Genomic DNA, 13643 nt, shown 5'->3' with positions numbered 1-13643 from the left:
GTTTCAAATGGTTGTGAATAATTAATTCCAATAGTTTTTTTTATATATATAACAATGCGAGCTTCAATCTAACTATATTTGATTCTTTTGAATATTAGTTGTCGAATTTTTATTTTATTTATAATTTCGAATTTTTTTAGTAAAATTCTTGTTCATCAATATTTGTATTAATATAGCAATTAGTATGCCATGCTTTCTTAAAAAAAAAAAAAAAAAAAACTCGTAATTAATTAGGATTTTCTTTATTTATTTTAGAGACTAATTTTAATAGAAAAGATGTAGTCGCTTTAGGATTTGTCCATTTAAAATAAATGAGATGAGCCTCGCCTAGTAAAATGTATAGATTGCGGGGCCCTCACAAATGTATGTGTTAATTACTTAGAACTCGGGATCGGCCGCTTAGCGAACTTCACGGCCTTTTCTCAAAATAACCATGCGCTAGTCGCTTTAGGCGCGTATTTAATAATGTTATCTCCTTAAACTCGGGTGCACATTTATGTGACCCAAATCCAAATTTCAACCGAGTCGAGATATGCCAAACAACTACGGGTGCATTGATGTAACGTGGTTCGAGATATGTTTCCACGACGTTGCAATTCTCGTAAAATAATAACAATAAGTAAGAAATCGGTAAAAAGATAAAATTTTGCACATAAGTTCATATTTGTATAAAATCAGATAATCAAGCCGAATATAACAGTTGAGCGACCGTGCTAGAACCACGGAACTCGGGAATGCCTAACACCTTCTCCCGGGTTAACAGAATTCCTTATCCGGATTTCTGGTGCGCAGATTGTAATATGGAGTCATTCTTTTCCTCGATTCGGGATTAAAATTGGTGACTTGGGACACCCTAAATCTCTCAAGTGGCGACTCTGAAATAAATAAACAAATCCCGTTTCGATTGTCCTTTAATTGGAAAAAAACTCCCTTGCACCCTCGCGGGTGCGGAAAAAGGAGGTGCGACAGATCTGACCATAATAAAGAGCGCAGATACGGAATTCGACAGGCATTAAATACTGGATACGTTAGAGAATTTGTATTGATTACAATGATTGTGTAACGTAGCATTCAATGTCTTTAATTACTCATAATAGCCTTATTATGATTTGGAGAAAACGCATATATTCAAGATACCTATAAAAGGGAGGTATCTGATTACTTGTAAACACGGGATACTATTAGAATACACTTTGATTCACTTATTTTTCTCCTGATTATACTCTGGTTATTCTAAATTATTTTCTTCTACATATTCTTTTGATTATCAGTAACCCGCGTTCTTCTAAATTCTAACTTTGACTGAAATTCTATTTTTAATAGGTAATAATAAATATATTTTTCTTAATATGTCGAAGAAATTATTTTTTATTCTCGCGTTATCATTGTACTATTATGCTTAGCAACAATTTAAGTCGGATACATGTCCCTATGTAATTTTTTAACGCTCAAAAAAGGTAGAAGAAGAAAGTAGAAATACACAATATCATTTATCTGGACAATCTCAAGCTATCAACTTTCATGGCTATCCTATCGGAGTCGGAACCAAATGAACACCCAATTTCAGTCCTTCAAAAAGTCGAATGAGGCATGTTTATGAGGTTTTGTCATTTTGGAATCAATTCCTTATAAATGAAATATCGACGTGTCTGAAGCTCATATGTAAAATTCATTTTTTCATATATAAGTATTGAAATACTAATTAACGAAAATCACGACAATCGATATGAATAATTAAAATAACCTAAAAAAGTTCTTTATAGTTTGATCAGGAAGAAGAAAGTTCATTCATTACCTCTCAATATGAGCCGCCCAGAAATTACCTAAAAGCAGCTTATTTGCAAGCCTTCACTATTTAATCCTCTTGCACTCCACAAAAATCCTATGTGTGTTTAAGTTGCTTGGTCATATTGAATTTTTACAACCCCAATTTCAAATCTTAGTTTAAAATTTAAATTTTTATTAAAGTAAAAGAAATTACTCACATGCAACACTTCAGAAATGTGTGATATTAGATGTGTTGGATAGCATATAGGTGTTCATAACACGCAACGGAAGGAAATAACAATCCTAGACAGAACCTTTCGTGTTTAAAATTTATTTACATGTCAAAGATCGGATCTAAGACGTACCTGATGAAGAGAGTCTTGTTTCAAAAAATTTCCAAACTGGAGAGTTTCCAGTCAATTTGGATCAAAATAAAGCCTTAGATAGCTGATATCTTGTTGTCCTGCTTTGGGTACCAAACATCTTCTTAAGATGTTCAATGATTGCAGTTGGATCCATATCCTGATGTTTTACCTGGAGCTCAGAACTCATAGAAGCGAGAATGATGCATTTGGTAGTAAGACATTCTTCCAAGTATTTCTCATAAATCTTGGTGGAATCATCATCATTCTCATCTTGGACTTCCTTGGCAGGCTTATCGATCACATTAATGAAAATTTTGAAAAATAACTTTTTGGAGTTTTTTAAATTTTTGAAAAATTCCAAAAATTTTATGGCCAAATACTAATTTCGAAAAAAATAAAAAAAATTCGAAAAAAATTCATGGGCAAACGGGCTCTAAGGTTAAATCATTTGATTTGGCAAAAACATCTGATGAGAGGGGCAAGAGTACACGTATCAGAACTAGAGGGGGCACTTACTGTCAAAAGGAAACAAAAGGAGGGGTCATTCCAATATATCAGAAAAGCTCATTCCCCAAACCCTAAATATATAAACAGAGGACAGCCATTTCCTCAGCTTTAACCACAAACTAGGGTTATTCGCTAGCTGTTTCAGTATCTCTTGAGCTTCTCCTTACCAATCCCAGCCGAAGCCATGGTATTATTTCTCTCCATTTTCGATTATTATTTAGCTTGATTTATTATACAAAAATATAATCATCAATATATTTTGTTTTAATTTGGTTGTGTAGTCGAGGAGAAAGACTAGGGAGCCAAAGGAAGAGACAGTAACACTTGGACCAGCAACGAGGGAGGGTGAATTGGTGTTCGGTGTTGCTCACATTTTTGCCTCTTTCAACGATACTTTTATTGTGAGTTGTTTTTGATGGTTCTTATGAGATTATAGAAATTGAATTTATGATTTTCGTGTGTTTGTGCTGAATATTTATTTTACATGTTAAAATGCAGCATGTGACTGATTTGTCTGGAAGAGAAACTATGGTTCGCATTACTGGTATGCTTTAATGTGACATTTGTTCCTGGTAGTTGCTGATAGTATTAGTTACATTTTTTGTTGTTAGGTATATCATTTGAAGTTGTCAATTTTCATTGTTTAGTAGTTATATGGATAGACGTAGATGATTTTGTTCAGCATCTAGCATCCTCTTGTTTTTGCTCTATGTATTTATCTATTTTAATTTTTTCACTGTAGGTGTAGGTTGGAGAATCTTATAGCAATAGAATGTCGAGAATCTCTAGTGCTAGGGAACCATTTATTTGTCGAAAACAACAAATAATTGTTATTGGAATGAAATTGTTTTAGGTGAAGGGAACTGAAAATTTGAGGTTACTTATAGGCAGTGTTGTAAAAGACAAAGCTTATTTCGAAGAAGTCTGTGCTTCCCTCAATGACGCCATTGAAGAACAGACTTTCTTTGATCTTAACATTGGGAATTTGGATTGCATTTTTGGATGCGAAAACAAGTTATGTTGAATGTACTTTGATATTAAAATCATGTTTGTCTAACAGCTTTTTCGTAAATTGTGTGCTTCACTTCAAGTGCACTTTACTTCTCGCTTTTCGCTTCAAGCTACATGTACATTGTCGTTTGCATCTCAATTTATTATACACCATGGTTGCAGGTGGAATGAAGGTAAAGGCTGATAGAGATGAATCTTCTCCATATGCTGCCATGCTTGCAGCTCAGGATGTGTCACAGCGATGCAAGGTAGTGTGTTGTGTAGTTTTGATAATGTGTTATATCGTAAATTCTACTTAACCGTTAAGTCCATCAGATATATAGGTGTGTAGTTCATATCTTCATTTGGGAAACTGCATTATACACCCATTTTCATTAAAGAAATGAGGACTTTTTGCCAAGATGGTATTGACTTATGTACCTAGATTGAATGCTGGCTTCTATTTAAAAAAGTCATGAATTGGAGTTGCTGTATCTAGTTCACTGAACCTGGATTTGCATTCCGTATATGTGCAAAGGTTGGTGTTTCTTTTGCTGCTGCATGACCAGTAAAATGTATGCCAGATTAATCAGATAGTTTTTCTAGCAATCAAGAGTCTTGAGACCTTTATGGAGCTTATGATTGCCTCCATTCTAGTTGAAGATTTTCCTGAGAGTGTCGTAAAGCTCATGACTTGGTTCCGCCGACTAATCAAACAATGATACTATTATATACAAGATGGCCTCGTACTCCCCCTTCTCTCTTTCCCGATCTTTTGGAGGAAAGATGGTTTGGAAGATTGTTTAGGGCCATGTTTGCATGAATTATACTTGTGTTCTAGGAGAAGATCCACTTCTGAATTGATGTGATGTGCATCTTCAATTTCCATACACTTTTACCACTAACAATCATATAATGGTTGATCCTTGGGCTACGTAAAAGATGCTTACTTTAGATTCATTTAAGCCTTAAGGTTTTTAAAAGGTGGTCAATAGTTTTGTTAGATGGTATTTCCTGTTAGCTATGTAATTTATTTAGAGTCCAAGTATGACAATACTAAGTTAATTGACGACTGAAGCTCTTGTATCCTTCCATCTTTCGTTGATTTGGTATAATGTTTACAATTTAATGGAATTATTCACTAATTTTTTATCTACAGGAACTTGGAATTAATGCTCTTCACATTAAGCTTCGGGCTACAGGAGGCAACAAGACTAAGACTCCTGGTCCTGGTGCCCAGTCTGCTCTTAGGGCTTTGGCTCGATCTGGCATGAAAATTGGACGTATAGGTACATATTTGTTATAATGTTGTGATTATTGTGCTCTGGTAATTGTCTGTGTGCATTACTATTATTGTAAAATATAGTGGTCATTGCTTCCTGATCTTGTGTTTCCTGGAATTTTAGTCTGTCTCAACTTAGCTATATTATATTATCATGTGCTAGCTATGATGCTCGGTCTCTTCAAAAAAAATGTTGCAAGACCGTGTTGGATCCTCCAAAAGTATAGTGTATTTTGGAAGATCCGCCACGGGTGCAACAGTATTTTTGGAGAGTCCGAGCATGCATAGACTCTTAGTTTAACTGTTTCCATGGATTATGGTAAATCACACATTGAACTCATTTTTGTTGTATCATTGTTATGTTGAGGAAAATTCATTTAGAGATTCACATTGCATTTTTTCTGTGCAGAGGATGTGACTCCAATTCCCACAGATAGTACTCGCAGAAAGGGTGGTAGAAGGGGAAGGAGGCTGTGAAGATGGTTCGTTTCTGCAGCATACTGCAACTTGGAGGATTTTGTTGTTGAGGATGATCCTTTCAATTTCTATTTACAATTGATATCTAAATACTTTGTAGCTGAGACTTTTGGTTTCAAACCACCTTCATTTTGATCTGGCCAGCTTTGCGACATAATGAAGTTTTCTTGAATTTGGCTTCGTCGATGTTAGTAGGTTGAATGGTCAAACATATGTAGACCTTTCTTAATGTGTTGGTTAAAGCTTAATTTCATCAAATTTAAAGTTAAGTCTGTACGGCTGTCCCTATAAGTGTTGTGACACTGTTTGATGCATCATCCTCTGTTCACTTTCAGTCCATTATCGGTTCAGTTTTCTTTCCTTTTCTGTCTGTAAATTGAGGAGAGAGTAAGTGAAGAAAGATATTAGAAGAGCAAACTAGCACCAAAGGGTGTCAATAAAGTAGGTGCATATGTTGGGCATTAGAATTCAAGTTCTAGTGATTTTTTTCATTTGTCTAAGCTTGTGTTGGGGAGAGTTTTTGATGCTTGTGTTTGTGTAAGATAGGGATACTCAATGGTATAGTTGAGGTGCTAGGACATTTCTTTCGTTCGTCTGAGTTTGGGTGCATAGAATTATACAATACTTGTGTTGGTGGAATATGGTACATACTCTGATAGAATATTTGAGGTGCACGTGAGCTTGTTCAACACCAAACTCAATGAAACATTTTGTAGCAAATTATATTTTAAGAAAACTGTTTCCAAAAGAAAAAAAATAGTTTTTTTTCTCGTACAAAACACAAATTGTATCAAACTTTGGGAGATAAAAAATCAGAAATCATATTTAGATGGAGAGAGCTAAGAATAAAGTTCCAATTGGATAGATTTTATTCGTTTTTCAAGCAGAACTACTCCTTTCTCTGTCTCCGAGCAGAAGTAACTGTGCATGATTTCCAAAAAAGAAACTGAAAAAAGAGTGAGCAATGTAGTGTATGCATAGCAGAGGTGGAGTTAGTATGCTAGATTAGGGGTTTGTTTGGCCGACCTAGTAATTTTGGTCCAAATCTTGTATTTGTTCGAATGAATCTATTAAAATTGTACGAATTATTAATTTAAAACTCAATAACTTTAAAAAACTAGAAAACTAAAAACCAATAAACTTCAAATATCGGTTTCGCCTCTGATGTATAGTACATCCGTGTGGATGGATGAAGCTAGCTTACCACAAATTGAAACAATAATTTAGTCTTTGCGACGCCTAAAGTTTCGACCTAGTGATCAATAAAAGCAACAACAACAACAAACTCAGTGTAGTCCTACAAGTGGGGTTTGGGAAGGGTAGAGTATACTGAGATCTTACCCCTACCTTTAAAAGGCAAAGAGGCCATTTCCGGTAGACCCTCGGCTCCGGAAGAAAAAAGGGGAGGGGCAATAACAAGCAAACTAATATGACAACTGAAGTGAAAATACAAAACTAACAATAAAATAATGCAATAAGAAAATCGAAACAAGACAACAACACGTAATAACAACAATCTATAGATAAAAAAATATACAATTGACACTAAGTGATGTATCAAATCTACTGTTACAAACAAGGACAACACTCGACTACTCAACCCTCTACCTTTATTCTCAACCTCCACACATTCCTATCCATGCTCATGTCCTCAGTCAGCTAGAGAAACGTCATATCTCGCCTAATCACCTCTCCCAAATACTTTCTTCGGTCCGCCTCTACCTCTTCGTTGGCCCTCCAACGCTAGCCTCTGACACCTTCTCATTGGAGCATCAGTACCTCTCCTCTTAGCATGATAGAACCATCTAAATCTCACCTCCCGCATTTTATCCTTCATATGGTTCACGCCCACCTTGTCTCGGATAACTTCATTTCTAATTCTATCTAACCTGGTATACCCGCACATCCATCTCAACATCCTTATTTCAGCCACCTTCATCTTTTCTACACGGGAGTTCTTGATTGGCCAACACTGTTAGAAAAATAATTTTGATAACTCAAAAAGAAATATTCTATAATTATGTCTAGATTCATTTTCTTACTATGATATTAAAAAGTCATTATTATAGTAATTATTTAAATATATTTGTAACAAAAACTTAGTTTAATTTTGAAATCAATTGGGACAAAATAATTCTGAATATTGAATGCTAATTTGAAGGTTACTGCTGAAAATTCAATTGGCAATTTAAGAGCCTTAATGGCCGTGGTTTCTAACGCTTTCTTGCCAACAATCAGATGTCCTTTTGGGATTTCATATAAGTATATATTTGTTTATTTGGAGGATGAAGAAAAAAAAAGTGTGAACAAAGTAAAAAAACTTTTCTTCCCTTTTCTTTAGTGCTGGGTTTTCTTCTCATAAATCTTTGTTGTTTCTGCTCCTAGTTATACTAGAAGAGCTTGTTGAATCCTGCGGGATATGCCAAATATTATTTATCTCGGTGTGAGCGAAATATCCTTAAGGACAGTGTCTTCGACACGCCTCAAGCTAAACCTTTTATTCTCCATAATCATCCAATTTCTCCAATAATCTTAAGGATATTTACCACTTTATTCTTATGGCGAATGCCGATAAAGTATATTATTCACGTTGATGTTTTCTGCATCGTTTTTGTTGTATTCGTACTTTTGGGCCTCAAAATTGGATTCTGTTGGACTTTAAACACGGTAGCTTGTTCCACTTTACATGTTTTTGTGTGACTTAATATTTAACTATCAGTTACGCGTAATTGGACTAATACCAAATTTATGTCATTTCATGCTTATTCTCGAGAATATAACAAGCAGATAAACTTTGACCTCAAGATGATTCATATAATGTCATTTCAATTTTAGATGTGTTTATAACTGTACATTATTTGCTGATATGAATTTGTATTTATAATTTTGTATCTATATTTTGCATAGTGAAAGATGCTGCACTAATTTTGTAGTTCTCTTGATCTAGAGTGTTTTAAATATTCTCTTTTAACATATTGAAGAGGCAATATAATATTAGTTATTTCGGTAATTGTGGAATTTCCTAACATGTCAAAAGGACAATTTGTTATGTTGCTTGAGATCATGAGAATAAATGGTATTTACATTTATATACTATTTAAAGGTTAGTGACCTTTTGCCATGAATTTGATATCTCTCGTCATACATATTTTTCTAATTCGGAGATAAAATATTTTGGGTGAAGCTATATTATTAACTTGTTATTTATAAAGCAGAACTCTTTATGAGTTGTGAAAAGGTTATCTCCTTAACCTGAAATTTTCGAAAAATATGGGGGACCATGGTGTCCAGAGTTATATAGCCTGATCCTAAGAAGAAGAAAAATGAGAAAAAATTATTTATTAATGCTATAATAAAGCATTACAAAATTGAAATTTTTTGCGGCAAAAAATTTGTATTGGAAGATAAAAAATATGTTGTATTTTTGACTTTAAAAAGTTATGTTGCTTCGAGGGAAGAAATCGTTGAATTATGACCCGTTTCCTACAGATTTGAGATATTTCTGTAGAAGTTAAAATTTCTTTCATATTTAGAAAATTTTACTTTGGTACTTGATATTGGAAGATACAAAAAAAAAAAAAAATCTTACGTGTTGAAAAATATTTCAAAAGGCACTTGCAAGGAAATCAAGTTTCATTTCAATTGAGATGATTTTATGCCTTATTTGAGAAATATTATGAGTTAGTATTTTGTGTGTGGACTTTCCACTGTATTAGAAGGATACAGTGATGATATTGAATCTCTGATTCAGATGAGAAAAGCTCGATAGTGATTGTGTGATCACCTTTTGGTGGGGGTTATGATATTAAAATTGCCTGGTAGTGAGGCTAATTAAGCAACCTCTTGGTGAGTTAAACCGACAATAATTATATCGATGAATTGTGATTGCCAAGGTGCACTAACCATTGTAAGAAAATAAATCTTTCAATGGGAAGAATAGACACATTCTCTTGAGATATAATGTGATAAAGCAATTGCTTAGAGATGAGAATTTTATACATATTATGTGTAGTCAAAAGAGGATTTGGCCGATCCTTTGACTTATAAGTGAAACATCGAGGGGTTGAGACTTTTGCCAATTTGAGATATATCAACAATGATGGTAACCCAACTTATGTGATTGGAGATCTCATGAAGTAAGTTCATATGGGTAATAACAAGTCATTAGTTGATCAAATGTGCACTATTAAATTATGTCTCTTCCTATGATGTGTGTATATAATGCATGACTGCCAAGAATGTGAGGTTGAGTTATTATACTCTTAATCCAATAATCCATAGCCTTTTTATAGGTGGTGTATTGTGCTGCAGAATACACTTGATGGATGGACCTATACGAGTGTGGAGTGGGGATGCTCCTATGAAATTTGTGGCGAAATTTCTAGAGCACTTATGAAAACCAAGTACGCGCATGACCTATTAGCGCAAAATCGTGACAAACAACAAAGTGTGTGCGAGTAGAATGTGATAGATAAAACACTAAACTTACAAAAGAATTCTTGGTTCATAGAAGTCCTAAACTTCACCAATTGTTTTGTAAGTTTAATCTTATTTTATCTAGGTCTGATTCATAGTTCAAGAGATACCAGATTCGACGCATTATGTTCATTTGTGAAAACCCAGCGAAACTTTTTATTTTACTCTATTACTTAATATTCTTTTTGAGTTATGTGGGGGATTGTTAGAAAAATAATTTTGGTAACTCAAAAAGAAATATTCTAAAATTATGTCTAGATTCATTTTCTTACTATGATATTAATAAGTCATTATTATAGTAATTATTTAAATATATTTGTAACAAAGACTTAGTTTAATTTTGAAATCAATTGGGACAAAATAATTCTGAATATTGAATGCTAATTTGAAGGTTACTGTTGAAAATTCAATTGGCAATTTAAGAGCCTTAATGGCCTTGGTTTCTAACGTTTTCTTGCCAATAATCAGATGTCCTTTTTGGATTTCATATATAAGTATATGTTTTTTTATTTGGAGGATGAAGAGAAAAAAAATGTGAACAAAGTTAAAAAACTTTGCTTCCGTTTTCTTTAGTGCTGAGTTTTCTTCTCATAAATCTTTGTTGTTTCTGCTCCTAATTATACTAGAAGAGCTTGTTGAATCCTGGGAAATACGCCTAATATTATTCATCTCGGTGTGGGCAAAATATCCTTAAGGATAGTGTCTTTGACACGCCTCAAGCTAAACCTTTTATTCTCCATAATCATCCAATTTTTCTAACAAACACTCCATCCCATACTCTGACCACCGCTTTATAGAACTTACATTTAAGTTTTGGTGGCACATTCTTATCACACAAAACATCGGAAGCGAGCCTCCATTTCATCTATCCCGACCCAATACGGTATGTGACATCCTCGTCGATCTCCTCATTCCCTTATATAACAGACCCAAGGTACTTGAAACATTCTATACTAGGAATGACTTGTGAATCAAGCTGCACATAATTCGTCCACTTCCTAAGTCACACTACTGAACTTGCACTCCAAGTATTCTGTTTTGGTCATGTTTAACTTGAAACCTTTAGACTCTAGGTTTGCCTCCAAACCTCTAACCTATCGTTAACACCACCTCGCGTCTCGTCAATCAGTGCAATGTCATCTGCAAATAACATGCACCACAGTACCTCCCCTCAAATATGTCGCGCCAACGCATCGATCGCAGTGATCAATAAAAGCAAACCTTAAAAATCATAGTTCAAATCTCAATACTATAAAAAGTACTAATATGTGATTAGTTTTTTGATACATATATTAGCGAGCACGTAAATAATTCATGTGTGTGCAAGCTGATTCGGACACCATAATTATTTTAAAAAGGCGAAATATCAGACAAACACCTCAGCTGATCCCTTTACCATTTTGATACTTCAAGTGGCTTTTAGGTGTATCATGTAAATAACTGAATACAACAGACCATATGCGTGAATCTCACTTGCCAATGACACGTCAAACGAACAAATTAAAGACTGACATATATAATTTGTGTTAAAAAGCTTGACATCTGTAATTAAACAAAAAGAAAAGGAAAAACATTTTAAAGAAAAAAGACTTTTTTCCTTACTTATAACTAGTCGAGTTTATCATCACTAAACAAATCCCAATTTCCCCCTTTTGTAGTATGCCTTTGTGTGCTGTTGTTGTCTGTCATCGTTGTCGCCCGATGCTGGGACGGGGTTTTTATTGGCAATTTTTAGTGCTTTAGTTGGGTCTTCTCGGTTCCTCTCTCTATTTGCAGTATTAAGGTATTAAAATCTTGAGGATGGTATGTTTGTTCATTTTCTTGAATGGTGGGGTTGGATTGGAATTGATTTGAATCTTTTTATTCTTGTATATGGGATTGTTTGATATGGTGAAGTGCTACTATAAGAAAGATTCTTTTTTCTGCATCCAAAAATCAAAAACTAGATCAGCGAAGGCTCTAGTTAAACTTCCGGCCACTGCTTTGGTGAAGGCTCCACAACTCCATTCTTTTCTCCCTCTATTTCTTCTATTTTCTCCTCAATTATAGGGAAATCGAGAACTCGGAAATCGAAAGGCTAAAAGAGTGACGCCAAATCCAATGGTCTTCAAGGTTATCCATGGCTGAACCTTGGTGGTTCATCGTGTAAAAGTGGAAATGAGCAGCTGCTGAACTCGATACGAGGAAGAACCTTGAATGTTATCCATGGCTAAACTCGTTGGGTGAAAAAGGTTGAGGAAAATATAATGATATAGTGTGGGACCCACATACAAAATTTAATTTAATTTTGAAAAAAAAAGAGAACAAATTTGATAGAAGCCTCACGTGCCCAAATCAAACTAAAATACACGTAACTTGCATGTCAGCATAAGCTGTCTACGCGATATACTTAAAAGCCACTCGAAGTGGCAAAATGATAGGGGAGTTAGTTAAGGTGTTTGTTTGATCTTGAGGACAACTTAAATAGGTCGTTTATGTATTTCGCCTTTAAAAAAAGAGAAATTTTCACAAAGCACTATCTTTTAGTAGTAATTAGCTATTTATAGATACTATTTATTATATTACGGATTGTAAATACGTTTGCTGTTGTTATAAGATGTATTAGATGTATTTAAGCTACTGTATTCATGAATACAGTAGCAAAAACAGGCATGAATCAGGGGAGTCCAGCTAATCAGCTGTTGTATTCGAGTGTATTCGACTGTATTCATGGCGTGAAACATGGGATTACAGCTGAATAGATTATTATATTCGACTGTATCCGACTGTATTCATGGCGTGAAACAGGGGATTACATTGTTTTTAAACGGAAAGTGAATCAATTAACATAATAGACTTCTAATAAAACTCAACAAACTCAATTATAACACACAAAATTTGCATTTCCAGTTATAAAAAAGATTCTCAACCGAAAAATACCTCAAAAACATAGCAATCTTCAGAGAAATTATATAATACATCTGAATACATAAATTATATTAATTAAAAAATATATAAATACATTTATGGCATATAGCGAGACAGTGAATACAATGGAATACATAGAATACAACGGGATACATTGAAATACAATGAAAAAAAGACAGTGAATACAATAAAATACAACGAGATACATTGAATTACAATGAAACAAATGACAATGAATACAATAAAATACATGAAAATACAGCGTGATACGTTGAAAATACATTGAAATATATTAACAGAAAATCAAGTTGGACAGCCCCAAACTCCGTCGTTTCTGTTAAAAAACAAACCCTAATTTCCGACAAATCCGTCGTCGAGCAAAAATCTGGAATCTCACTGTTCCCACACATTACCATTGTAGCAGAATTTGTATATTTGTTTGTGGTTTAATTACCGGCAGTGTAATTAAGAACCTCGAAACTCAAACCGGATGCAAAATCCGGTTTGAAGATCCTTTACCAAATTGCCACGAACGGGTTATAAACATCACTGGTGACTCAAATATAGATAAGAAAATAGGGATAAGATATAATAACAGTGACGAAGTTGAGGGGGTAATGGAAGTTTCTAGAGCACAAGAAGGTTTGATTCGAGTATACGAAAGGGTATTGCAGGTTGAAGGAAATGAAGGTGGCAGTTGGGTGTAGATTGCTTGCAATTAAAAGTTAAATTGAAAATCTCTGTTTGTGACTAATGGTAGGTAACGTGGGTGAGAGGAATTTTGAGATTGAGCATCGTATTTTTAAGAAATGGGGGAAGAGAATGACATGTATCAAAGTAGAGAGAAAAAGACAATAGTGTAACTAAATAGC

The 13643-nt window shown here is 34.2% G+C and overlaps 1 protein-coding gene across 1 annotated transcript; it reads left to right on the top strand.

Moving 5' to 3' along the window:
• Positions 1-2735: 2735 nt before the first annotated feature.
• On the top strand, positions 2736-5657 carry LOC104249946 (small ribosomal subunit protein uS11y). Its single transcript, XM_009806481.2, has 6 exons — positions 2736-2826; positions 2921-3040; positions 3138-3183; positions 3813-3898; positions 4789-4918; positions 5321-5657. Exons 1-6 carry the CDS (start codon positions 2824-2826, stop codon positions 5386-5388), a joined length of 453 nt encoding a protein of 150 aa, XP_009804783.1. The 5' UTR covers positions 2736-2823; the 3' UTR covers positions 5389-5657.
• Positions 5658-13643: the final 7986 nt, after the last annotated feature.

Source organism: Nicotiana sylvestris, chromosome 7, assembly GCF_000393655.2.
Source record: "Nicotiana sylvestris chromosome 7, ASM39365v2, whole genome shotgun sequence".
NCBI lineage: Eukaryota > Viridiplantae > Streptophyta > Magnoliopsida > Solanales > Solanaceae > Nicotiana > Nicotiana sylvestris.
Note: the sequence above shows the minus strand (reverse complement) of the source record. Positions and strands in the feature narration are given on the sequence as shown.